Source organism: Zophobas morio, unplaced genomic scaffold, assembly GCF_036711695.1.
Source record: "Zophobas morio isolate AGI-343-1 ecotype UQ-CSIRO unplaced genomic scaffold, CSIRO_AGI_Zmor_V1 ptg000058l, whole genome shotgun sequence".
Lineage (NCBI taxonomy): Eukaryota > Metazoa > Arthropoda > Insecta > Coleoptera > Tenebrionidae > Zophobas > Zophobas morio.
In genome coordinates, this window is record NW_026972163.1 from 6,644,433 (window position 1) to 6,669,907 (window position 25,475).

The 25,475-nt window shown below is 34.8% G+C and overlaps 1 protein-coding gene and 1 long non-coding RNA gene across 7 annotated transcripts in view; one reads left to right on the forward strand and one right to left on the reverse strand.

Annotated features, from left to right (window-relative positions):
* The window catches only part of LOC135143086 (BTB/POZ domain-containing protein 19), a 109,202-nt gene that overhangs the window by 48,821 nt on the left and 34,906 nt on the right, over positions 1–25,475 (forward strand). For all 6 annotated transcript variants that reach the window (XM_064074932.1, XM_064074931.1, XM_064074934.1 and 3 more), the window contains 3 exons: positions 14,305–14,510; positions 18,367–18,523; positions 18,585–18,750. In XM_064074932.1, coding sequence (XP_063931002.1) covers positions 14,326–14,510; positions 18,367–18,523; positions 18,585–18,750 — 508 coding nt within the window. In that variant the 5' untranslated portion in view covers positions 14,305–14,325. The remainder of the gene's footprint in view (positions 1–14,304; positions 14,511–18,366; positions 18,524–18,584; positions 18,751–25,475) is intronic.
* Positions 2,304–3,397, reverse strand: LOC135143183 (uncharacterized). The gene is made up of 2 exons (XR_010282708.1): positions 2,861–3,397; positions 2,304–2,790 (listed from the first exon to the last, which is right to left on the reverse strand). It is a non-coding gene; the product is annotated as an uncharacterized LOC135143183 (long non-coding RNA).

A 25,475-nucleotide genomic window follows, 5' to 3' on the forward strand; every position in this document is an offset into this window, starting at 1 on the left:
CGAGACCGTCGACCGACTCTCTACTTTTACGTTTTCTCGACCTTTAATGACCCCTACTATACGAAGAAATAGGTCTCCCGTTTCCATCTGTCTGTCTGTCCGAGTCGTTGGCAACAGAAATGAAAGAATAAAATTTGGTATTTCATTGTTCTTACTATATTTCTTAGGGAATAAAATACCACTTTATTACCAAAAACGGGGGAATAAAGTACCATATTTTCTCTTATTCCTGTTTATATTCTACCTAGTATTACCGTTGTTTGGTGTTGCTAAAATGAATCAGTATTTCATTGAATGGAATGTTGGAACTGGTTGCTAAGGGTCCAGTATTTCCCTAAAACTTAAATCTTGATAAAATCTCTTGCTACTCTCTGTCATATAACTCGTTAGAAGTATCTGGAAGCAGTAGAAGCAAGTTCTGCACAACATTTGCTGCCGGTCGACAAATTTCTTGAGGAATTTCTATTTTTTTACAAACCTTTTACGACTTTTACGTGAAAATGACACTTTTTTCCAAACTTCACAATTGTCTGTTTACAGTGCTAACATAGTAACGCCTACCAACTACATACCCTACATATGTACTTGTTGCACAAAATTATGTCCTAATATGAAATTTATTATTTTTGGATGGAGTATAAATAGGTATAAGAGAAAACTTAATATTATACACGTGACAAAAATGCTCGTGAGTCAGTGTAACACTCGCACTTCATGGCTCATGTACACTACACTCGCTCACCTATACTGGCTTATTTTTGTCACTTGTATAATACATAACTATTATTGCCGGTTGGGAGGAAAATAGTATATTTCATTCGGAGATTGAGTGACCTGTTGTGACTTGTATAAACTTAATTCGCCTCGCTATCAGTCGGCGTTTAATCAGCCATACTCCGTCACATAAAGTATCACTTAAATACCTAATAAAATAAATGTCTATTTTTTATCAACTGAAAATGAAACAAACGCCCAAGTATTTTATAGCATTTTAATCATAATTTTATTATTAAAATCCATTTAAAAAATGCACATTACAATTTACGGAAGTAAAAATTGATCCAAGATTATTTTACAGCAATGGCGGCTGGTGAGTCAAAATTTCGGGTCGGCCAAATATTTTGAGTGTACACCTTTGTGTTATATATTTTCGTAATGTATGGCCGCTACTCGTTAACCACTGGCATTTTACGTTCCAGGATGTACAAAAACATCTCGAATGTTTCGACTTTGACTTGTTAAAATAATGTTTTTATAGGAAATTGACAATGTCAGTTTGATTCCAAACACTATTAATCCTTAGTTCTACCTGTTCTGCCATTATCATTAATTGAAAACCACCGAAAAAAATATTTTTACTCACCAATAAGTCTCCAACCACTTCATAAAAAAAATCTGAATGGACTGAATTTAAATTATCGAAACGAGTACTCGAGATTACAGCCGTTCATAATAATTTCAGCCAAAAGGATTATAAGGGTATTAAATACTAGTTCAAAACACGCTGTTTATGGAACATCAGATTTTATTTCACATTATTACTTATCCCGTTTGGGGTATAAGAAAGAATTTGGGCAATAGAGGAATCTGTAAGTAAGTCCTGCGTGAACGAAGATGTTGGAAGAGACTGTTAGAAATTTTTGTGATGCGGTTCGGGTTCCGCGTCGACCACGGGCTACGGCTTGCCGACCCCGGACATTCCACAATTAAATAATAATAATTGACCAGTAAAGTGAATGACGCGCGAAATTTGAACTCAGTTCATAACACGAGACCCGTATTTCAGTTCCCCGTGTAATCCTTATGGGTGAAATCGAGGCGTCACTTTAACGCTTAAATTGTACCATTAAAGTAATTTTCTTATATATCCCACTACCTGTACCATTAAGACTGATATTTTTACTGTTGATCTTGATACCAAACATGAACGGAACCGGTAGTATTTAATAAATATTTAAATTCAACTTTTACCACTACATTTGCCTCGAACGTATGTCGTACAGTGGTTCATACTGCCATTGACTTCCCCCTCCACATAAATGGCTTTGATTTTCAGATGCTACAGATACGGCTGTGAATTTAAAATAATAAATACATAAAGGAGATCTCATATTTGCAAATGTTTTCAATCAATTGCCAAATTTTGATTTAAGAATCATCATCAATCCCAAGCTTTTTTCTTTTCACACATTTTTGCTAGAAAAGGAAAAACTTAGCATTCCTGATTAAACCTTTCATGTACAAGTAAAAATCACTCTCATTTTAGTACGAATTGGGTCTGAAACACCCATTAAAAAAAAGTCACAATTTAAAGAACAATTTATTTCAAAACAAAAAAAAAGTATTTTACAATAAAAAATTGCACTTCCTAATGCAAAATCTGATTCACTTTTGGTGAAAAACTGACCCACAAACTGTTTTCTTGATGGGCCATTAAAATAGTCCTCGGACACTAATAGTTCTTCGACACTGTGAAGTAGATTTTCTTCAGATCTTTCTAGTTCAGGGCCCAATAGCAAAAGCAGTGCTTCGCTCCTATCAGTTTGTCCTAAGCTTTCATGAAGTTGTACCTCAACATTAGCTGTTTTTAGGCTGACTTGGGGATTAAAAGAATTTTCAGAGACAACAGCTCGGACCTCAGCTGATTCACTTTTCTTCAGATGTACGTCTCAAGCACGCAAACTATTGGTCCACAATACATTATAACGTCCGTGTAGGGCAGGTGTAGCCATATGATGATATACAAATGCACCTCTTGGGGTTTCACATGTTGCCTCTCTTAAGGAATATCTATGCATAATAAAACAAAATACGTCATAATTTTACTTGACACAGAATTTATCAATATACATTAACTTACCATAATCTTCTCGCATTCTAGCTCGAATAAACTCTTCAAGCACATTTAATTCAGTATACCAATTGACTTTCGCTACATTATTTGACTGTAAAGAATTTTCTCCAACAAAAAAAAATGGCAATTGCCCCTATTGTTAACATATGTCTTTCTGTCATTATTAATAACAAATACAAAAAAACTAGTCCACAGATACATACAACCCAATGTGAATCAATATCACAGAACTAATATATCATCCAAAAATTGTGATTATGATTGTTGTGATGAAAATACGAAATCAACTGTCATATTTTGGGGATTTTCACGATCTAAACGTCACTAGTACCGCAAAATATTCGCGTTCTTTTTCTTTCCTAAGTGTTTCTGGATTTTCCGTTTCACTCATGCGCAAGACGTTAGAAACGATGTACGTTACTTCGATGGATAGCGTTGTTTTTAATTTGCAATATATCTTTAACAGAAGCTTTTTATATAGTTAAACCTTTAGTAACAGGAAGATAATTGTACAGTCTTTATCGCTTGTAGCATGAACTAGTTAAGATTTCTACCTAATAAGCATTCACGTTCGGTAGAAGTAACTGACAGAAACTTTTCTGTGGTTAAGTTGCAATCTTAAGATCACTAGAAATTTAAGATTGGCATCAACTGTCTAATTTTCTAATTCAAATGTCAAATCCGAATTGTGTGGAAAAAAACGAAGTTTTTCTAATTTCAACACGCTTCGTTTCTAGAAAATCCTTAAATACAGCGTGGAAACAGTTTCCATAAAAGTAATCACGAGAAAGCTCATTTTAAAGGAAAAGAAACAAGAAATATTTCGTGGTTTTCAAAAAATTGGGTAAAACGGAAACAGTTAAACTGGTGGCAGAAATATTCTCCGTAAAGTTCGCTAGTGTTGTCGAGTGTTTTTCGAATTTTAAAATAATACAGATACAGCGGCGCTTGTGCCGTTAATATTATAATCAGAATCAGAAAGACGACTGCAGAGATTTATATACCTGCATGCTTTGTTGGTTCCGTTCTACAATTGGTTTTTAAGTTTTATATAATCGTTATTGTTTTGTAAGAGGTAAAACACTTGGCTTTGAAAATAATTGTACATAATACACGTATAAATTTAGGTTTCCGAAGGCGAAGTTTTTCACATTTTAAACACGTTATAGCTGCCAGAATCAAATTTCTAAGGCGGTACCTATCTCCAATTGCGTGATTGTGGTGAAGATTTACTTTTCATTTTCTTGAATGAGACATGGATATACCAGAACGGATCCATGGTGAAATTGTGGATCCATGATGATGACATCAAAGCTTGTCCTCCTAAAAAAACTAGTGAAGGGAAAAGATTCAAAATTTTACATGCGGGTTGCTCTTTGGGCTTTTAGAGGGATGCGATTTTCTCCTTGGTTCAAAAATAGATTCACCAGATTACCACAAAACCATCACATTTTCGATATTTGACCTTTACTTACTTACATGTCACATTTTTGATAGCTACTTTCTGACATTCCAGTAATAGATTATACACTAGAACAATTATGTCCGCAGTTACACAGCTTAAAAAAAAAAGTTACCAAATCTAGTTACATCTACCGAACGTGAATTCCTTATATGCGGCGTATTTTGTCTGTAAAATCAAGCTCCCATAAGAAACCCATAGTAGAATTTTTGAATTATGAACTGCCGCGCATTCTAAATTCTAACCTTACTTTACTGGTCAATTAAATAACAACATGCAATTAAAAAATGTTTAAAGCAATAATAAAAGTACCGACTGTTAACTATTTTCATTTACATTTAATTTTTCAAAAATGTATAGGTATGGCAAATTGTCAGATAAATTAAATGAATAATAATCGAATTAAAATTAATTTGATTTAAAACATGAAATTCATTTCTGAAATATCTGAAAACGCTTAGATGCTGGATTCTGGATTCTTAATTATGGGGGCTGACTATAGCCAGCCGGCACGTAGGCCTCGCCTTTGGGCCCATTGTATATACCTTCCCCAAGTCCATATCAGGGTGTTTTCCCGCTCCTCTACTCGTCAAGGCACCACGCTTAGATGCTAAAAATTCAGAAAAAAACGCATTTATGTTTAAGCAAAGTTATGTACGAACAATAAAATTTTAGATAATTTAATGTAATTTTTTTCGTTTATTACTCCATAGGAAAATGTATTAAATGAACAATTATTATAAAAAAAAAGTAAGCAAGCACTGAAGACAGGGGCGGCTCTCGGCTCATGACTTGAAAAGTTGATGAGGCAAAGCACAAAACGCTCCAAAATATAAATAAATCAAGATTACTTAAATATTTTCTACTTAGTCAAATAAACAAATTTGTAAACTCATTTAACTGTCCACCAAGAATCAACGTGAAGGTGTAAGGAACTCTTGTAAGGAAAGGATGGGAATGACAGGACAAAAGGAAAGGGAAACGTGGTCAGAAAAAACTAATATAACTTAAAAAAAAAACAAAATTAAAATAAACTTTAAAGAAAACATATCGAAAAAAATCAAATACAACATAAAATAAACCTAATTTGATTTATTACAAAAAACAAAACGAAAAACATATAAAACATAAATACTCTGGATTTATTTTAAACTTTTTTATAGATCAATTAACGATTTACTCAAATCAAGAACCGGCCGTTTTAATTCCTTAACTACATACAATTTATCATCATACGTAAAAGTAGAAAAAACAGAACTGCTATTGTCATTTAACGTTAGTAGAGAAAAATTCCGATTTACTCGTAATCTTAAATATCGATTACCGAAATCAAATTATGACAAGCACAAAGCACTAACGCGACACACGCAAACGTAGGCACTTTTAAGACAAAATTCTGTTACCGAAATTTTGAATCAATTTATACACACACAGATTTGTGGCAAAACAATCAACGGCCTAATTTTGAATACTTCTGCAAATGCAGACTGCATTGTAACCGCACGTTCTCCGCGCGCAAATATTGTTGTCCATCTCTTTTGCAAGGACGGAAATGAGGCTAGCCTCAATTTTGTCTTTTTTCAACTCATACCGCTTATGAGTGTATTGCAGGTTGCTTACCTATTAACGATATGATTTCTATATTTGCTGTAGAGGCAAGCTTCGAGTTTGCCTCATTCGCGTCACAAAATACATGTTGTGTCGAGTGTTTCAGCGCGCTGTTTAATTAAGGGAGCAACGAGTACCTACTGAGATAAAAATAAGAATATAATTTTCCATATTTATTTTTAAAATTTTAGAAAAAAGACAAATTATTGGCCGAAATGTGTCGTTAAAAAATAGTAAAAATTCTAGTAAGGCGCAAAATTCATTGGTGAGGCACTGCCTCACCTGCCTCATAGGACAAGCCGCCCTTGACTGAAGAACATCGAAGCCGTTATTGTTTTGTAATTTTGTTAGCTATCTTAAATATTAAGCGTTTTAAAAACTAATTTCGCATTTCTGGGTACAACGATGTAGGAGTTCGCCGGACCTGGCGCAACATAAATACGTTCCGCGGAATCCGCTCCATGAACAGTGTAGTCGACAAAGAGAACGATGAAATCGTAAGCGGGTACTAAGTCGAAACATAGAGCATAATGCATTTCTGGGTACGGCGTGCCGAAATCTCGCCGGATGTACCGCCACACGTTTCTTTACAGTGTCGCTGACAAAGACAACGATGAAATAGTGAGCGGATATTAGGTCGAAAGCAAAGAGCTTTGCAAAGCGTATTTAACAGCATTTAAAATTAGCAACAAATGCTTTAATTTGTACCTACTACCTACGTAATGGGATTCAGAAAAATATTTTTTTAGTATGTTCAAACTTTGTTTCTTTTTACTTCCCGAGCGTAAGCAAAGGAAGTATTGTAATCGAGTCCGTCGGCCGACACTCTACTTTTACGTTTTCTCGATCATTCATGACCCCTAGAAGACGAAAAAATAGGTCTCCCATTTCCGTCTGTCTGTCCGTCTGTCCATCTGTCCGTCTATCTGCGTCCCGGATTTTTATTAGACAGATAATCTCCGAAAGTACTGGACCGATTGTTATGAAATTTTGTACTTATATTAGGAATATCATGTAGATGGTAAAACGCTAACCAAAATTTGTCTAGTCATCCCCACCACTAATGCGATGACGTCACTTCAAAATTGTACATAGTAAATGGGTCTTAAATTGTATAAAATAACATAGTCCTATACATGTAGTTTACGACTCCGAATTGGGTTTTTACCCGAAACGTCCAGATTTTTGGAAAAAAAATCAAAATTGTAAAACAACATTTTGCAATTTAATTTTGAATCTGCTAACCCGAATGTTTTGAAATGTTGCAGATGTTTTAAGGCTCTAAAGAGCATCATAAATCTTTAGTCAAAATATATTTGGTTATCCCCTCCAAAAACTTGATGACGTCAGCTCAAAAGCTTGCCGAATAAATCCTATCTAAAATGTACAAAATTTGATGAGTCTGTACTTGTAATTTATCACTCCATTCATATTTTTTGGATTTGCATATACAGGGTGACTCAAAAAATTAATAAATGCGCAAAATTTATTTTACTGATTTACTCAGGAACTACAAAACCGAATGCTTTGAAATCTTGAAGATGTTTTAAAATTATCATAAGCATGGTAAATTTTTGATCAAAATGTATTTGGTCGTCCCCCCTAAAAAATTTATGACGTCACCACAAAATTTTGCTGAATAAATCCTATCTAAAATGTACAAAATATGGTGAGCCCCTTCTTGTGATTTATCATTCCATTCAAATTTTTTCGATTTGCATATACAGGGTGACTCAAAAAAATTAATGAATGCGTCAATTTATTTTATTGATTTACTCAGGAATTACAGAACCGAATGCTTTGAAATCACGGAGATGTTTTAAAGTTATCAGAAGCATGGTAAATTTTTTATCAAAATGTATTTGCTCTTCACCCCTAAAAAATTGATGACGTCACTCCAAAATTTTCCTGAATAAATCCTATCTAAAATGTACCAAATATGGTGAGTCTCTTCTTGTGATTTATCATTCCATTCAAATTTTTTCGATTTGCATATACAGTAGGGGCGGCTTGTCCTATGAGGCAGGTGAGGCAGTGCCTCACCAATGAATTTTACGCCTTATTAGGATTTTTATTATTTTTTACCGACACATTTCGGCCAATAATTTGTGTCTTTTTTCTAAAATTTTAAAAACAAATATGGAAAATTATATTCTTATTTTTATCTCGGCAGGTACACGTTGCTGCCTTAATTAAACAGCGTGCTTCAATACTCCACACAACATGTATTTTGTGACGCGAATGAGGCAGACTCGAAGCTTGCCTCTACAGCAGACCCAGAAATGATGTCGTTAATAGGCAAGCAACCTGCAATACACTCATAAGCGGTATGAGTTGAAAAAAGACAAAATTGAGGCTAGCCTCATTTCCGTGCTTGCAAAAGAGATGGACAACAATATTTGTGCGCGGAGAACGTGCGATTACACTGCAGCCTGCATTGGCAGAAATATTCAAAATTAGGCCGTTGATTGTTTTGCCACAAATCTGTGTGTGTATAAATTGATTCAAAATTTCGGTAACAGAATTTTGTCTTAAAAGTGCCCACGTTTGCGTGTGTCGCATTAGTGCTTTATGCTTGTCATAATTTGATTTCGGTAATCGTTATTTAAGATTCCGAGTAAATCTTAAAATTTTTCTCTACTAACGTTAAATGACAATGACAGTTCTGTTTTTTCTACTCTCACGTATGATAATAAATTGTATGTAGTTAAGGAATTAAAACGACCAGTTCCAGATTTGAGTAAATCGTTAATTGATCTATAAAAAAATTTAAAATAAATCCAGAGTATTTATATTTTATATTTTTTTCGTTTTGTTTTTTGTTATAAATCAAACTAGATTTATTTTATTTCATGTTGTATTTGATTTTTTTCTGTATGTTTTCTTTAAAGTTTATTTTAATTTTGTTTTTTGTTAGAAGTTATATTAGTTTTTTCTGACCACGTTTTCCTTTCCTTTTGTCCTATCATTCCCATCCTTTCCTTGCAAGAGTTCCTTACACCTTCACGTTGGTTCTTGGTGGACAGTTAAATGAGTTTACAAATTTGTTTATTTAACTAAGTAGAAAATATTTAAGTAATCTTGCATTATTTATATTTTGGAGCGTTTTGTGTTTGCCTCATCAACTTTTCAAGTCATGAGCCGCCCCTGATATACAGGGTGACTCAAAAAAATTAATGAATGCGTCAATTTATTTTATTGATTTAATCAGGAATTACAGAACCGAATGCTGTGAAATCTTGGAGATGTTTTAAAGTTATCATAAGCATGGTAAATTTTTTATCATAATTTATTTGCTCATCCTCCCTAAAAAAATTGATGACGTCACCCTAAAATTTGGTGAATAAATCCTATCTAAAATGTTAAAAATATGATGAGTCTGTACTTGTGATTTATCATTCCATTCATATTTTTTGGATTTGCATATAAAGGTGACTAAAAAAAATTAATGAATGCATGAATTTATTTTATTATTTAATCAGGAATTACAGAACCGAATGCTTTGAAATCTTGGAGATGTTTTAAAGTTATTATAAGCATGGTAAATTTTTTATCAAAAGGTATTTGCTCATCCCCCCTAAAAAATTGATGACGTCACCCCAAAATTTTGCTGAATAAATCCTATCTAAAATGTGCAAAATATGATGAGTCTGTACTTGTGATTTATCATTCCATTCATATTTTTGGATTTGCATATACAGGGTGACTCAAAAAAATTAATGAATGCGTGAATTTATTTTATCGATTTAATCAAGAATTACAAAACCGAATGCTTTCAAATCTTGGAGATATTTTAAAGTTATCATAAGCATGGTAAACTTTTGTTCATAATGTATTTGTTCATCCCCCCTAAAAAAAATTGATGACGTCACCCCTAAATTTTGCTGAATAAATCCTATCTAAAATGCAAAGAATATGATGAGTTTGTACTTGTGATTTATCATTCCATTCATATTTTTTCGATTTGCTTAAGAGGTGGCTCAAAAAAAATTATGAAGTCAATTTATTTTATTGATTAAATTAAAGGCAACACTTATAATTAACCCAATTTGGTAGACACAAAATTTTGTAAAGTAAAAACTCGGTTGAAACATAAGCGTAGCACGCTTATTTACATTTACTTTAACATTACAGACGTGCATTTGTTTTGTGGGCTGACTAGGTTCCGCGAATGTGGTATAGACATGTTTATAATCAACCAATTGTGAATTATACCGTCAAAAATTAAAATAACACCCAATGTTTTATATAATAAGCGGAAGTCGAAGCAATAAAAATCTCTAGACTAGACGACTATACGATTTTCAGTTGCCTCTCCTAGTACACGCCGGCGCCGTATACGTGAGTAAATTGTTTTGTTATTTTATTGATTATTACAAATCAATATTCAAAACGACCCAATTCATTTTCCCGAAAATTTGGGAATACAATAATTTTATTATATTTAGTATTACACTACATCTATCCCAACTGATATACGTGTTCTTTCAAAAATGTTGATGACGTCATCGCAATTTTTTTTTAAATTCCCATTACAAAAATGTAATGAGAAAAAAAACACAATAGGCATCCAGTCGTGAATTTTCCGACAGCGAGGGAAGTACTGTCTAAACTCTTTAGACCAATTTTTTTATTTTCTAATTTCAACCCTTACTAAGTACATACATATTTTAAAATGACTGGTACGGCATGGCCGACCTTGCCGCCCCTGACCAGCCGCCACTATTTTACAGTACAGTACATCAAATCCAGCTAATGTGAGTGAGTCATTCTTGAATTTTGATTTAATCAATAAAATAAGGAAACAATTTAATCAGGTCCGCCGTGTATAGTAACAGCGATGCAGCTGAATGAAAAGCATTTATAAGTACTCGTAATTTAACACAAATAGCAATGACGTTTCTCGCGACTGCACACGTGAGAGTAAAACAGAGAAACTAAACTAAATAAACGACATTTTCTACGAACAACAATGATCGGTTCACTGTGCGATGGTTCAGACTTTTTTATTGCTTAGACTTGCACTCATTAAAGAAAACAGTGCATTTTATTTCGAAATTCGAGGTTGTGTTGTACATTTTCTTAATTATAACTTGTCTAGGTCTAGGAAATGCAAACATTTTTCAAAGGACTGCAAAAATTTCTCTAGGGGGTAATAAAACGTCGAGAAAATAATTATGAAAGTATCAATTCTTCCGATAGACTTGAATACTATAGTTCCTTAGTTTGCGCTCAATACGTAAAAATGGTCTCTCAGCAATAGCAACAACATGAAGAGTTTATGTTTATACATCTGAAGAATGTCACGTAGAAATTAATTTCATTTGAATAATAAGTTTGTCGCCTCTAAACTGAGGAATAAAATTATTAATTAAGTCACAATCGAACAAAATGTTTTGAATATTATTAATAAGACCCACCACTGACCCGGAAATGACCGGCATTCAGGCAAGACTTCTATCATTACGGGTACTAAGACTAAGTAATGATATGCATTGATTAGATTAACAAAACAACTTTCGAGATTCTAGAATTACAGCATACAAATTAGTCTGCTATTATTCTCTAATCTCACCCCATCCCCAAAAGTCTAGCGTAACTACCGATCATTTATCCGCGCATCACTTGGAAAGTGACCTACACTACTCTAACCTACTGGTGCTAATCTAATCTGACTGACATTATCAGACTATTCGAGAAACTTACGAACAATATGACATGTTCCTAACAAAACAGCTTTTTGAATTTTGACAATTATATTGAATCATTCAAATGCAAAATCTTTAAATTCTCAATTGATTTTTTTTTAAGATTCAACATGGATTTCATTTCTATCGATAATTGTAGATATTTTGAAATCTTGGTGTGGTATGTTTGAATAATGTTGTTTGTGTTAGGAATAGCAATGTCAATGAGAATGGCTTCGTTCGTGTGTTTTTTTTTTTTTGTAAGTATGATGTCTGGTCTGTTAGCTGTAATGTTTAAGTCTGTAAGTATCGTGCGATCCCAGTATAATTTGTATTTGTTATTTTCAAGGAACGGAGATGGAATGTAAGTGTAATAGGGTGTCGTATCTTCGATTAAGTTCGTAAGTGTTACTAATTCTTTGTGAATGATTTTGGCTGCGTTGTCGTGTCTAGCTTTGTAGTCAGTTTGTGCCAGGATGTTGCAGGAGGAGATTATGTGCTGGATCGTTTCAGGTTTTGCTTTGCAGAGGCGACAGCAGTCGTTTCTTATACTCGGATCTTTGATGATATATTTTCTGTAATTCTTGGTATTGATTACTTGGTCTTGAATAGCAAACACAAATCCTTCTGATTCGGCATACAAACTTGATTTTTTCACCAAATCAATGACATCTTCTTGTTGACATGAGCTTCTTCTAAGTCTTTGTAGAATTTTCCATGTAGTTGTTTTTGTTTTAGCCCACTTATTATTTTGTCTATTGTGTGGGGGGTGTGGATTTCTTCGGTGTTCGACAGATTTAAGGGTGTGTGGTTCAAATCTGCCCTTGTGATGGTGCGAAACATTTCATTTTTTTCTGCTCGTTTCAAGAAATACTTCTTCAGATCTGAGATTTGTCTCTGATATAAGTTTTCTAGGTTCTGGAAACCCCTTCCTCCATTCTGTCTTGGTAATGAGAATCTTTCAATGGACGATTTTGGATGATGCCTTCTATACTGTGTGAAGATTTTCCTTGTTGCGATGTTTAAATTTTCAAGATTAGTTTTGGACCATTTAATGACTCCAAAAAAATATGTTAGCAGTGGAACGCAGAATGTATTTACTGCTTTCATTAAATTTTTTCCATGACCCCTAGAAGACGAAGAAATGGGTCTGCCATTTCCGTCTGTCTGTCCGTCTGTCCGTCTGTCTGCCGTCCCGGATTTTTATTAGACAGATAATCTCCGAAAGTACTGGACCGATTGTTGTGAAATTTTGTACTTATATTAGGAATATCATGTAGATGGTAAAACGCTAACCAAAATTTGTCTAATCATCCCCACCACTAATGCGATGACGTCACTTGAAAATTTTACATAGTAAATGGGTTTTAAATTGTATAAAATAACATAGTCCTACACATGTAGTTTACAACTCCGAATTGAGTTTTCACCCGAAACGTCCAGATTTTTGGAAAAAAAATCAAAATTATAAAACAACATTTTGCAATCTAATTTTGAATCTGCAAAAGCGAATGCTTTGGAATGTTGCAGATGTTTTAAGGCTATAAAGAGCATCATAAATCTTTAGTCAAAAAATATTTATATATCCCCTCCAAAAACTTGATGACGTCAGCTCAAAAGTTTGCCGAATAAATCATATCTAAAATGTACAAAATATGATGAGTCTGTACTTGTGATCTATCACTCCATTCATATTTTTAAGTTTTGCATATACAGATTTACTGATTTACTCAGGAACTACAAAACCGAATGTTTGGAAATCTTGAAGATGTTTTAAAATTATCATAGGCATGGTAAATTTTTGATCAAAATGTATTTTGGTCGTCCCCCCCTAAAAAATTTATGACGTCACCACAAAATTTTGCTGAATAAATCATAAATCCTATCTAAAAGTACAAAATACGATGAGTCTCTTCTTGTGATTTATCATTCCATTCAAATTTTTTCGATTTGCATATACAGAGTGACCCAAAAAATTAATGAATGCGTGAATTTATTTTATTGAGTTAATCAGGAACTACAAAACCGAATGCTTTGAAATCTTGCAGATTTTTAAGGTTATAAAGAGCATAATAAATGTTTAGTCAAAATACGTTTGCTTATCCCCTCCAAAAAATTGATGACGTCAGCTCGAAAGTTTGCCGAATAAATCCTATCTAAACTGTACATAATATGATGAGTCTGTACTTGTGATTTATCACTCCATTGATATTTTTTTGATTTGCATATACAGGGTGACTCAAAAAAATTCATGAATGCGTAAATTTATTTTATTGATTTACTCAGGAACTACAAAACCGAATTCTTTGAAATCCACTGCGAAAAAAAAAAGCATAATAGGCATGTAGTCGTCACGTTTCCGACAGCGAGGGAAGTACTGTCTAAACTCTTTGGACCAATTTTTTTTTTTCTAAAATTAAGACTTTCAGGGAAAAAATCAAAGTAGATTCGTACACCGCAAGTATAGGAGTATATTGTTGTATAACATTTAATACATTTTAAACTAGAATACTTTGAGATGACGTCATGAAATTGTTGGTGGGGATCATTAGCCAACTTTTGGTTAACGTTTTTAAATATGATATTCCTAATAGGCATACAAAATATGTTTGACAACAGACAACGCCGGACAGACAGATAGCGTATAAAGCGTACATTTGATTAATAAATTTTAATTTTTGTATGCTTTATAGGTCTACGTAGTCGCAACCAAAATGGGATCAAGAGTTGGTGGATTTAATTCTGCGGCTCTTCCAGCTGATAAGGCTTTAGCAGGTGTACCTCGATTATTAGATGACCTACAACGTCTTTCGGAAGATACAGATTCGGCAGATATTGTTTTTATTCTTGGAAGAGAAGAAGAACGTGTATCTGCACACAGAGTAATATTGATGGCTCGGTAAGTACCAACACCAGTTCTACTTTTAAATAAGATAAATTGTATGTATAAATTCTTCTTTGAAATTTTTTTTACCTAAAACGAGGAAGCTAACCGAAAGACTCGAACATGCACAAAAATATTTATATTTTCATTAAAAATAATGGTCGAAGGTTGTATCGACAGAACTTCCCTCGCCCCTGAAGCACAATAAAACGTATCCTGATTTTTCGAAAAATTATAAACTTGGTTTTGCGCATTTTATTTTTCTAAGAGAATGCCTAGAAGTTAATATAATAATATGTAAGCAATAATAATATATAATAATATTAATATTATAATATCATTGATAATATTAATAATAATATGTATTTATTCCCAACGGGTAGGCACCCAATTACAGGAAATAGTAAAAATAAGAAAACACTAGTGCAGATATAATAATAAATAGGAAATAAATAAACATAAGATATAGTTTAGACCTATAAGCTATACAAAAAGCAAAACGTTATTTATTCTCCAAATAGGTAATTAAAGTCTTTGTGATCGAAATTATGGCCATTAATATCACACTGCACTGGTTACAAATTAAGTTAAAGTTTCTACACATTAGAATTATTGTTGGTGCATAGTAAAAAGTAAAACTATTTCTATTGTATAATCTGGGTACAGAAAACATAATTTTACCTAATTGATATGGATAGTCTATTTTGTTAATGATAATATATATTATAAAGAATCTTGACACAAAAGATGATCTATTCAGTAAGGCATTATGGTCAGATCCTCGAACGGGATAGACACCATCAATTGTAAATGACACGTAGTTTAAACATTTTCGCTGTACAGACTCGAATAAATTCATATACTTATATGGAATAAATGGGGTACCATATTATAGCTGCGTATTCTAACCGGTAGCGCATTAGAGAATAGTACAGGGAGAGCAATGCTTGGGTGTAAAATCGGAACAACTCCTTTAGATGACCCCGAACATTTTATAGACTTGCGCAACAGATTCAGCAATATGATCCCTAAAAGTAAATTTATTGTCAAATGTGACACCTAGATTTTTCTGTATCCAATCTGGCCAGGTGAGTTTCCTCAATTGAGTAGTTATAAACAATCATGTTCTCTTTTCTACTGTACGCCACAATAAAACAATTACTTTTATTTAGAAATAGCCGATTTGATGCGCTCTATGTAGAGAGTGCGTTTAAATTTTCTTGTAAAATATCGTAATCACAAGGCTCATTTACCATCAGGAACAACTTAAGATCGCCAGCGAATAGTAATTTCTTAAAGATAAGGAGTTAATTACATCGTTGACATATATAATAAAAACAGCAATGATCCCAGATTGGACCCTTGCGGCACACCGGATGTGGGACAACGGACAAAATGGTTCCGAGACAATGTTACGGTATCTAACAAATAGTTTTCTATCAAATAAATAGGATATAAAAAGTAGAAGTAGCGAATTCGGGAGTCCAAGTCAAGTATTATACAGGATGCCGCATCTAAGTTTGGACATAGAGAATTAACATGGAAAATTGGTTTTTATTCTATAATGTCTTCCCAGATCACTTTAAAGCTATTATTGAGTGATGCATTTGTAGAGGTAAAGGAGGGCTGCCGGGGAGTATTTTTTTCAAATCGTTACATCGGGCTCATTCACTGCAAAAAGGCTTTAAAAATCGTATTGTGAAATTAGTGCACAACCCGATATGTCACGAAACGTTCCGTCTCAGTTCGACAATCGCGTTTTTGGATTAGCCATGGAAAATCGTAATGTCAAAGTGAATTTAAAAGCATTCTTCGATTCTCACTCAGAAATCATTGAACAACTCAAATTGAGTTATTTTATCGAGTGTGATGATTATTATTGTAGGACAAATTAAACAAAATAAATGCATAAATTGATCCATTCGTTGGTGCTGAGTGCAGCACATGAATTCCTCCATGAAACTCACTTTAGTTTTATATATGACGTTCATTGCAATGGTTGATGCATCATATTATGTAATAATAATTAAAAAATTGGTCGAAAGTTGTTTCAATAGAACTTCCCTCGCTCCTAAAATACAATGAAATATATCCAGCATTTTTGAATTGAATTTTTTGAGTCACCTGTATAAGCAAATCTAAAAAATATGAGTGCAGTGACGAATTCCGAGTATCATATTTTGCACATTTAAGATAGATTTTAGAAGATTCAGCAATATTTTGAGGTGACGTTATCAATTTTTTAGGGGGGATGGGCAAATACATTTTCATAAAAAATAAATTCACGCATCCACAATCAACTATCAACAAAAATGCAGAAAAAAAGAATGTTAAGTACAAAGGTATGTTTACACTAGGGATTATGAACTGCCGTAAAAACATGAAAGTGTCAAGTCGTCCTATACACTCGAGTACTAAGTATAATTCCTTAGCTTACGCTGGGGAAATAAAAATAAAATTCGTTAAATTCAGTTTTACAATTTTTCGAAGAAACCGTATTTGTTCGCTTATACTTCACGGAGGAGGAAAGTTCTGTCTAAATAGTTATAATTGAAGTTTCAGATCAATTTTTACTTCGCGCACGTAGGCTAAGGAAGTATACAAAACTCACTCTACATACACCTTGTAAAACTTTTATGACTTAAGCGGCTTAAACCACCCTTATAATGGACCCGAACCGCAAGGATTATTATTGTTCATTGTTGCCATAAGGGAGCTGTAAAGTTTTACTAGGTATATGTGAACTGAGTTAAGTTATACGATAGCCAGTTTGATTTATAAGGGTGCTTTCGCTTAAAGTACGTAAAACGCTAACCAAAATTTGGCTAATCATTCCCACCAACCTCCTCTCATTATATTGCATACTTAAGTAACATTACCAAAATTGCAAAGTGTTTAATCACACCGAATGCTAGACAACTCGATGGGATGAGATCCAACAAGATCGAAACTGCAGTCTACAGCTTCCCAACAGGTTGTCTAGCCTCCGGTGTGATTAAACACTTTGCAAATTTAGAGGAACGCGGGCGTTTTCCGCGAAAGTGGCGACGCCAGTGCAGACAGGTGTCCGGCGGGGCTTTTGTCCGGGAAGTAGCTGTTTCCGTCCACTGGTTGGTTTTCCCCAAATAGCGCGAAAGTACGATTTTTCGGCAGGTGGGGGTAAACACATAGGTCGCCACTCAAACATCTCACTAACACCATTACCAAAATTGTACGAAATAATACACTCATCACTCATGTACTTGTGATTTACGAATTTACCTTGCTTTTGTTTATTATTATTAAACTTATTCATGGTTTAATCCGTCATCTTGCCATACCATGAGGACTCTCCTATAGGCAAACCATGAAAAAGTTGTGTTTTCAGTAATGTCATACTAACTTTAGTAATGTTGTTAAATCATTACACAAATGCAAAAATGATGATATTCATGACAAAATAAACTCAAAAACGGCGTAACATTCAAACTTATTTGTAAGCATAACCTATAAATGCCTCCATAATATATATATGAGTATATGTAAAGAATGTCTATAAATGATTCAAACATCCAGCACTCATTGGAAAATTCTAATTTTTTTAAATTAATTATTTTTTATCTGCACTATACAGTCCAACCTTTTCGTCTACTAACGCAAAGGTGGCATTCCATTAATAACTTCCTAAATGTCCGAAAACATGGATGGTAAACTATGTTGTTGAAATAATTTTTATTTTTCAAATGTGGTTTTACAGTATTGTTATTTCTCGGTGTGGAATTTAATTCTTAAATAGGGACATATAGACAAGCAGTAATTCAAATTTTAATAAAAGCATTAATTAAGTATTTAAAAACTGGCTCGACCTACAAACGCACTAATGTTTTTACAGATGCAAAAGCTTTCAAACAGCTAAACGTGGCGAGGTTTGCCGTATACCAGGATCTTCGGTTTCACCAACTACTCCAGGAACGCCAACTCCTATACGTTTACCTCAAGCACCACCTGACACATTTAAACAATTTCTGCTCTACATATATACTGGAAAGGTTGGTACAACACAGAATATTTAATTTTATCTTTTAAACTGACAATGAAGAAATTAAACAGATACTTCTACAAGATAGCAGTGTTTTTGAAATGTTAGCCCTCGCACAAGAACTTGGCGTCGATGAGTTACGTAACGCCTGTGAAGATCATGTTACGTCCACATTATCCGTAGCTTCAGCTTGTACTTTTCTGGCAGCAGCAATGAATATACAGAATCGATCTCCAGGTAAATATATTCTTAAAACATACACAACTTGTAGACATATGTAGAAGACATACACAATCAGTTACAACGTCATATTTTTCAATAAAAATATTAATCAGACAGTTTTTAAAAACAGTGTAGGTTATCTAATTTTTTTAGCAGGTGATTAAATAAAATGTCGCTAAACACAAACAAAACGTAATCACAAAAAATGTCATTTGCGTTAAAATTTTCAAGAGATTTTTGTATTATACTTAATAATAATAAGCTATACACATCTAATTTTCTTAGCGGTGATTAAATCAAATGTCGCTAAACACAAACAAAACGTAGTCACAAAAAATGTCATTTGCGTCAGAATTTACAAGAATTTTTTGTATTATAATAAGCTATACACAGTCATGGGTTTAGTCGCACTTAATGTGATATTAACACCCTAGGTTACTCTGTTAATAATAATATAATGTCACTTATGCATCAAGGAATGGAGTGGAATTTAAATCCACATCATATCTGTCAATTGCACCATTCTGTTTTGACACTTAAATGTAGTGGCTAAACCTTCAAAGATTGGACAAGTCTACACTTGTTTTGTTGCTGTTGCGTGTCCGTTTATCTATCTTTTGTATACGACTTCAGTTAATGTTTTGTAATAACTTTCAAAGAAGTACAGTAGGCAACGTAAAATGTTCGCCAAGCTTTTCCTCTCATATCAAAAAGAACATGATATAGCCTATGCATTATTGTCACTGACTTTGACTGATGTTGATATCTAAAAAAATAGTTATTTATGATCCAGTGCTGCGAAGCTCAAATTTCACTAATTTTATTATTGGTTGTTGGCCATTTGATGTTCTAGTAACCCATGTAAGACCAATAAATAAATAAAAATGCAGGCTGCCGTATCCAGGTTTGGACATAGGAAATTAATATAGAAAATTGGTTTTTATTTTACAATATCTCCTCAGATCGCAAAGCGCCCATTCACTGTAAAAAGCTGTGGTGATAGCTATTTGTGTATTAAGGGCGTAAAATTATACATTGCCGATTGAGAGAGAAAGTTGCGGCGCGACGAAGAAGCGCTGCAATCTCTCGAAATCGGCAATGAATTTGCGCTCGTAATACACACAAGATTTTTTCTACAATCAAGACAGTTTGCACAATAATTAAAAACGTCCCAAGAAATTGTCTTCTTCCATTTTCACCAAACCACAGCATAAAACTCAAAAATTTGTATAAACCAAAGTTTGTTTACCTGTTGCTATGTAATGAACTGGCCAGTGATCCAGTGAATATTTGATTAATTGGATTACAGAGCGTTTTGTACATTTTGTCGCGCGTGAGCGACAAAGTGACGTTCCTCAGAAAACTTGACTTTTGCGTTGTCAAGTCCAAGCGTCAAATGCCTACTTTCTATATCGATTGTAGAAAAAAAGACTTTAAAAATCGTATTTGTAAATTAACGTTCGGTCCGATTTGTCACGAAACGATCGCGTTTTTAGTTTAGCCGTGGAAAATCGAAATGTCAAAATCAATTTAGAAATGATTCCTCGATTTTCACTCAGAAATCATTGAACAACTCAAATTGAATTATTCAATTACAGTTGTTTAGTGATTTCTGAGTTACAATCGAGAATGATTTCTAAGTTGACTTTGACATTTTGATCTTCCATGACTAATCCAAGACGCGATCGTCGAATTGAGACGGACCGTTTCGCGAAAAATCGGGCCGAGTGCTGATTTCAAAATACGATTTTTAAAGCCTATTTACAGTAAATGGGCGCTATATGACGATTTGAAGAAAATATTAGCCAATAGCCCTCCTTTACTTCCACAAATGTATCACTCAGTAATAGTTTTAAAGTGATCTGGGGAGATATCATAAAGTAAAAACCAATTCCCCATCTTAGAGAGAGGAACGCGTGAAGACTACGAAACTCTAGACAACGTTGTCGGAATCAATCGCTTTTCCAATGTAGTTGAAGCAGCATCACTGACTGATTTTACGCTATCTGTCAGAACGGCAGAATGGCGCCTAAGAAAAACTAAACCGCGAAATAATGCGGCTGCTAAAGAAGTCCATTTCATGGACTTTTTTAAAGAATGTGAGAATAGGTTTCATGTAAGAGCACCTGGGACGGGATGAAATATTTTCGAATAGGGTAGTATTCTCCGATGAAAAACTGTTCGAATCAGCCTATAACGGATGATTCTGCTTATATAGACCACGGAAGTCACGAAACACTCGTTATGAGTCAGGCTATGTTCAAAGTATAGAACAAAGCGGGCGATCGTCCGTAAATATATGAGCTTGATTTGTGCAGTTAGTCGACAGGAGAATGATACATGTGGAAAGTAGGCTCAGTAGTGATGTTTACATTAGGATTCTGGAGGACGTGGCTACAAGATCGTAATGTAAACGTCCTTGATTGGTTGCAGATCTCAACTCCATTGAAAATATACTGAGTGACAAAAGTAAAATAACACATAGGGGCCAATTCCAAGTTGGCCAGTTGCGCCGACGCAAGTCACTGGTACAGCGCAACTTTGTAATGCTAATTTGGCTATCAAATGCTGGTTGCTAGGGGTGACGAAATAAACAAACGCACTTGTGTCGAATTTTTCCATTGCAATTTGCACCATCGAGTTGCGGCTCCTCGAGTAGGTAGCGCAATTTGGCGCAATTTATCTCGAAAAATGGCGGTCGTCTATAAAGTTTTAGTTTAGCGGGTGTTGTTGTTATTTTATTTGAAAATTATAGGGAAGGTGAGGATGAAACGAAAAAAAAAATACCGAAAGAGGTAAGATGTCGTTGTTGCACCCTCGTTGCATTAATGGAAATTTTTGAATTTGAAAATGCACCATAACGGTGGCGCAGAGTGGTGATTGCGTCGGCCAACTTGGAATTGGTCCCTTTAAGAAGGCATGGTTTTATTGTAATAAAATTGTATGTATAAGCTAAGGGTTGTCAGAATTGATTAGAATTTGAATGGCATCGGTCAAGTAGTTTTAAGAACGAAACATTTTTCTTGGACGCTGAAGAAAAAGTTATCATGGTATGTATGGCACATTTGACCATTTTCGGCACGTTATTGTGTTTGACGTGTTTGTCACATGGCCTAGAGTGAGTCGGCGTTTAAATTTTAGGCCACTCTGAAACTTTGAGAAAGATCCAATAGTGGGTTTTCGAGAAGAGGAATTATCGTTCCGCTGAATTGTAGCCCGAGTAAACAGGACCTTATCATCTGTGGCAAACTGTTATCAGGTTTGGTTCTAAGAACGAACACCATAACAAGCCAGATATCCAGGGCGTCCGCCATAAGCAACAGCACGTCAGGAGGGGCATCTAAAACTGTTAGTTGTGAGGAGGCATTTATCAACTACATGTTCAATTGTAGACAAATGGTTTTCAGAAGAAAGAAGACCGGTGATAAGACCATCAACAGCCAGTCTTTCGTACTGGCTACAGGTTGTGTTACGACTCACAGTTGCTCACAAACGCCAGAGTGGTGTCGAGAAAGCTTACGCTGGAATGAAGAATGGTATCAAGTTGTCTTTATTGACGAATCCCGATTTTGTTTGGGCATGAGCAATGGTCGGATAAAGAAAAGGCGAAGACGAACGATGATATCTCCAGTTTTTCGGGGAGCGGCTTGTGCAACTATAGATGCCCAAGCACGCATTGTTAGGGTCACTCTAGACCGTTTTGGAGAAGTTGAAGTCAATCTTCTCCCTTGCCCTCCAAAATCTTCTGATATATTCCTAATCAAAAATGTTTGGAATTTGATGGCTACCAAATTTAAAATAAGTACAAGTAATACACGCGTCATACCAAAAGATGTGGAAAGAGATTATTATATTTTGTAAAAAAGTTCACAAATGCACCACTGGCAAAAACTGAGTTTTATACTATCCTCAAACATATTTGGCGTTTATGACTTCACACCAATTTGACTCCCATTATAATTCAATAGGCCGTCACAACCGGATGTCTTAAACCCGCTCACCGATACCTACCTGAAAAGACCTTTTCTGGTAAAAGCACAGGGCAGGACTGAGTTTTGCATTTACCGACAACTGCGCCTTTCGAGTTTTTTATTTTAAGTAAAAACAAAGTAACTTTGTACTCAATCATTTTTGATTACAGCACAACTATTTACTTATTAACTACTACTGCTTATTTATTGATCGAAATAGTCACTGTCATCATCACTCGACTCTTCTAAATTAATAATTAACGGTGTTATCAACCGTGCCCTGTACTGGTCTTCTTCTTTTGTGGAATGTCGTACACAATTGGCCCACATTTCGGCAGTTATTTTGGAAGCTTCTTCCCTAATTATGTCAATTGTTGCACTACTAAATTTTGGTGCCGTATTATTCCCTCTTATATTATTTTTCATTTGCGACCAGATTAGTTCGATGGGGTTAAATATACAATGGTACGGCGGAAGTCTAATCACCCTAAATCCACGATCTCGCGCCATAGCATCTATTTTATATTGTTTTTCAAATTTTCGAGTGTGTAACACTTCTAATAATTGTGTCTTTGTGTAATTTTCTTCAAAGTATAAATCATGTTCTGTAAGGAAATTTTGAAATTTGAAAATTTTAACAAACAAAATTACTCTGCGTCCGGTCCTTCGCGTCTCGACCGTCCCTGGCACGTCGAAAAGGTCTTTTCAGGTAGGTATTGGTGAGCGGGTTTAAGACATCCGGTTGTGACGGCCTATTGAATTATAATGGGAGTCAAATTGGTGTGAAGTCATAAACGCCAAATATGTTTGAGGATAGTATACAAATTACACAAAACATTTGCCAACGTAGTTTTTCTTTCTTTTTGTTAAGTAACGTTTTAAAGTAAATTTCACTCAAAAGCATAAAGTGAAAAATACATCTCAAAATCGCTAGAATGATATTTGAAGAGCTCATGTAGCATGGTTTCCTAACAAATTATGTGCTAAACTCGCTTTAGATTTTAATTCCCTACTGGGTTAATCTTTCCTCTGTGTGGACGAAGCAGGTATACTATCCTCAAACATATTTGGCGTTTATGACTTCACACCAATTTGACTCCCATTATAATTCAATAGGCCGTCACAACCGGATGTCTTAAACCCGCTCACCGATACCTACCTGAAAAGACCTTTCCTGGTAAAAGCACAGGGCAGGACTGAGTTTTGCATTTACCGACAACTGCGCCTTTCGAGTTTTTTATTTTAAGTAAAAACAAAGTAACTTTGTACTCAATCATTTTTTATTACAGCACAACTATTTACTTATTAACTACTACTGCTTATTTATTGATCGAAATAGTCATTGTCATCATCACTCGACTCTTCTAAATTAATAATTAACGGTGTTATCAACCGTGCCCTGTACTGGTCTTCTTCTTTTGTGGAATGTCGTACACAATTGGCCCACATTTCGGCAGTTATTTTGGAAGCTTCTTCCCTAATTATGTCAATTGTTGCACTACTAAATTTTGGTGCCATATTATTCCTTCTTATATTATTTTTCATTTGCGACCAGATTAGTTCGATGGGGTTAAATATACAATGGTACGGCGGAAGTCTAATCACCCTAAATCCACGATCTCGCGCCATAGCATCTATTTTATATTGTTTCTCAAATTTTCGAGTGTGTAACACTTCTAATAATTGTGTCTTTGTGTAATTTTCTTCAAAGTATAAATCATGTTCTGTAAGGAAATTTTGAAATTTGAAAATTTTAACAAACAAAATTACTCGAGTCCGGTCCTTCGCGTCTCGACCGTCCCCAGCACGTCGAAAAGGTCTTTTCAGGTAGGTATCGGTGAGCGGGTTTAAGACATCCGGTTGTGACGGCCTATTGAATTATAATGGGAGTCAAATTGGTGTGAAGTCATAAACGCCAAATATGTTTGAGGATAGTATATAATAATCCCAACAGGTCAGGTAAACGATTCGTACAGAAAGACAAAACAATACTTTTGAGCTAAAAGCAATTGCAAAAGTAATTGAATCCCTCACAAAAACTAATTCATTACAATTACTCATTGCATTTCTTTGAAGTAATTCATTGCTATTGTTCATTGATTCAAAAGTAATTGTATTACAGTAATGAGTTACTTGTAATTGAATTACTTCCGACCACTGATGACATTGTAATTGTTGTCGTCGAATTACTAACGGAAACGGTTTTAGTACAGGTTTATTTACAATACCAACTACAAAAATGATAACACGGCCCAAGGTTGTATGTGTATGTCCACGTGGAGGTCTTGAAGAGGAGAGGACGTCTGCACACGGTGAGTGGTCGGAGAAGAAGAGAGTCTGTTTTACGTTTCCACCGTGGCGTTTCCTCTTTGGGCTTGCGCGTTGTAGCTGCCAATCCGGTGGCTGCATTATGTATGTATAACTGGTTGCCTACTTCCAGGCGGCCACAGTAGTCCCCTCCCAGTGACTACGTTTCGTAGTCGCGGAATTTCACTGGTGGTCTGGCTGTTCTTCCTGACCTTGTAGTGGTGCTCGTCGACGCAGGTGTTGTCGGGACCTGTTGCGTTGGGGGCTGCACATGAGGCGGAGTGCAGGACTCTGCCGATATGAAAGCCGGTTTTACTCGGTCCAGGCTCACTGTGGTTTCTCTTCCATTCATGCTTATCACTATCACCTTGTCTGTACGTCGTAATACGTGGTGGGGTCCGGTGTATGGTGGTTGTAGTGGCTTCCTGACTGAGTCATCTCTGAGGAAGATGTGGGAACAGT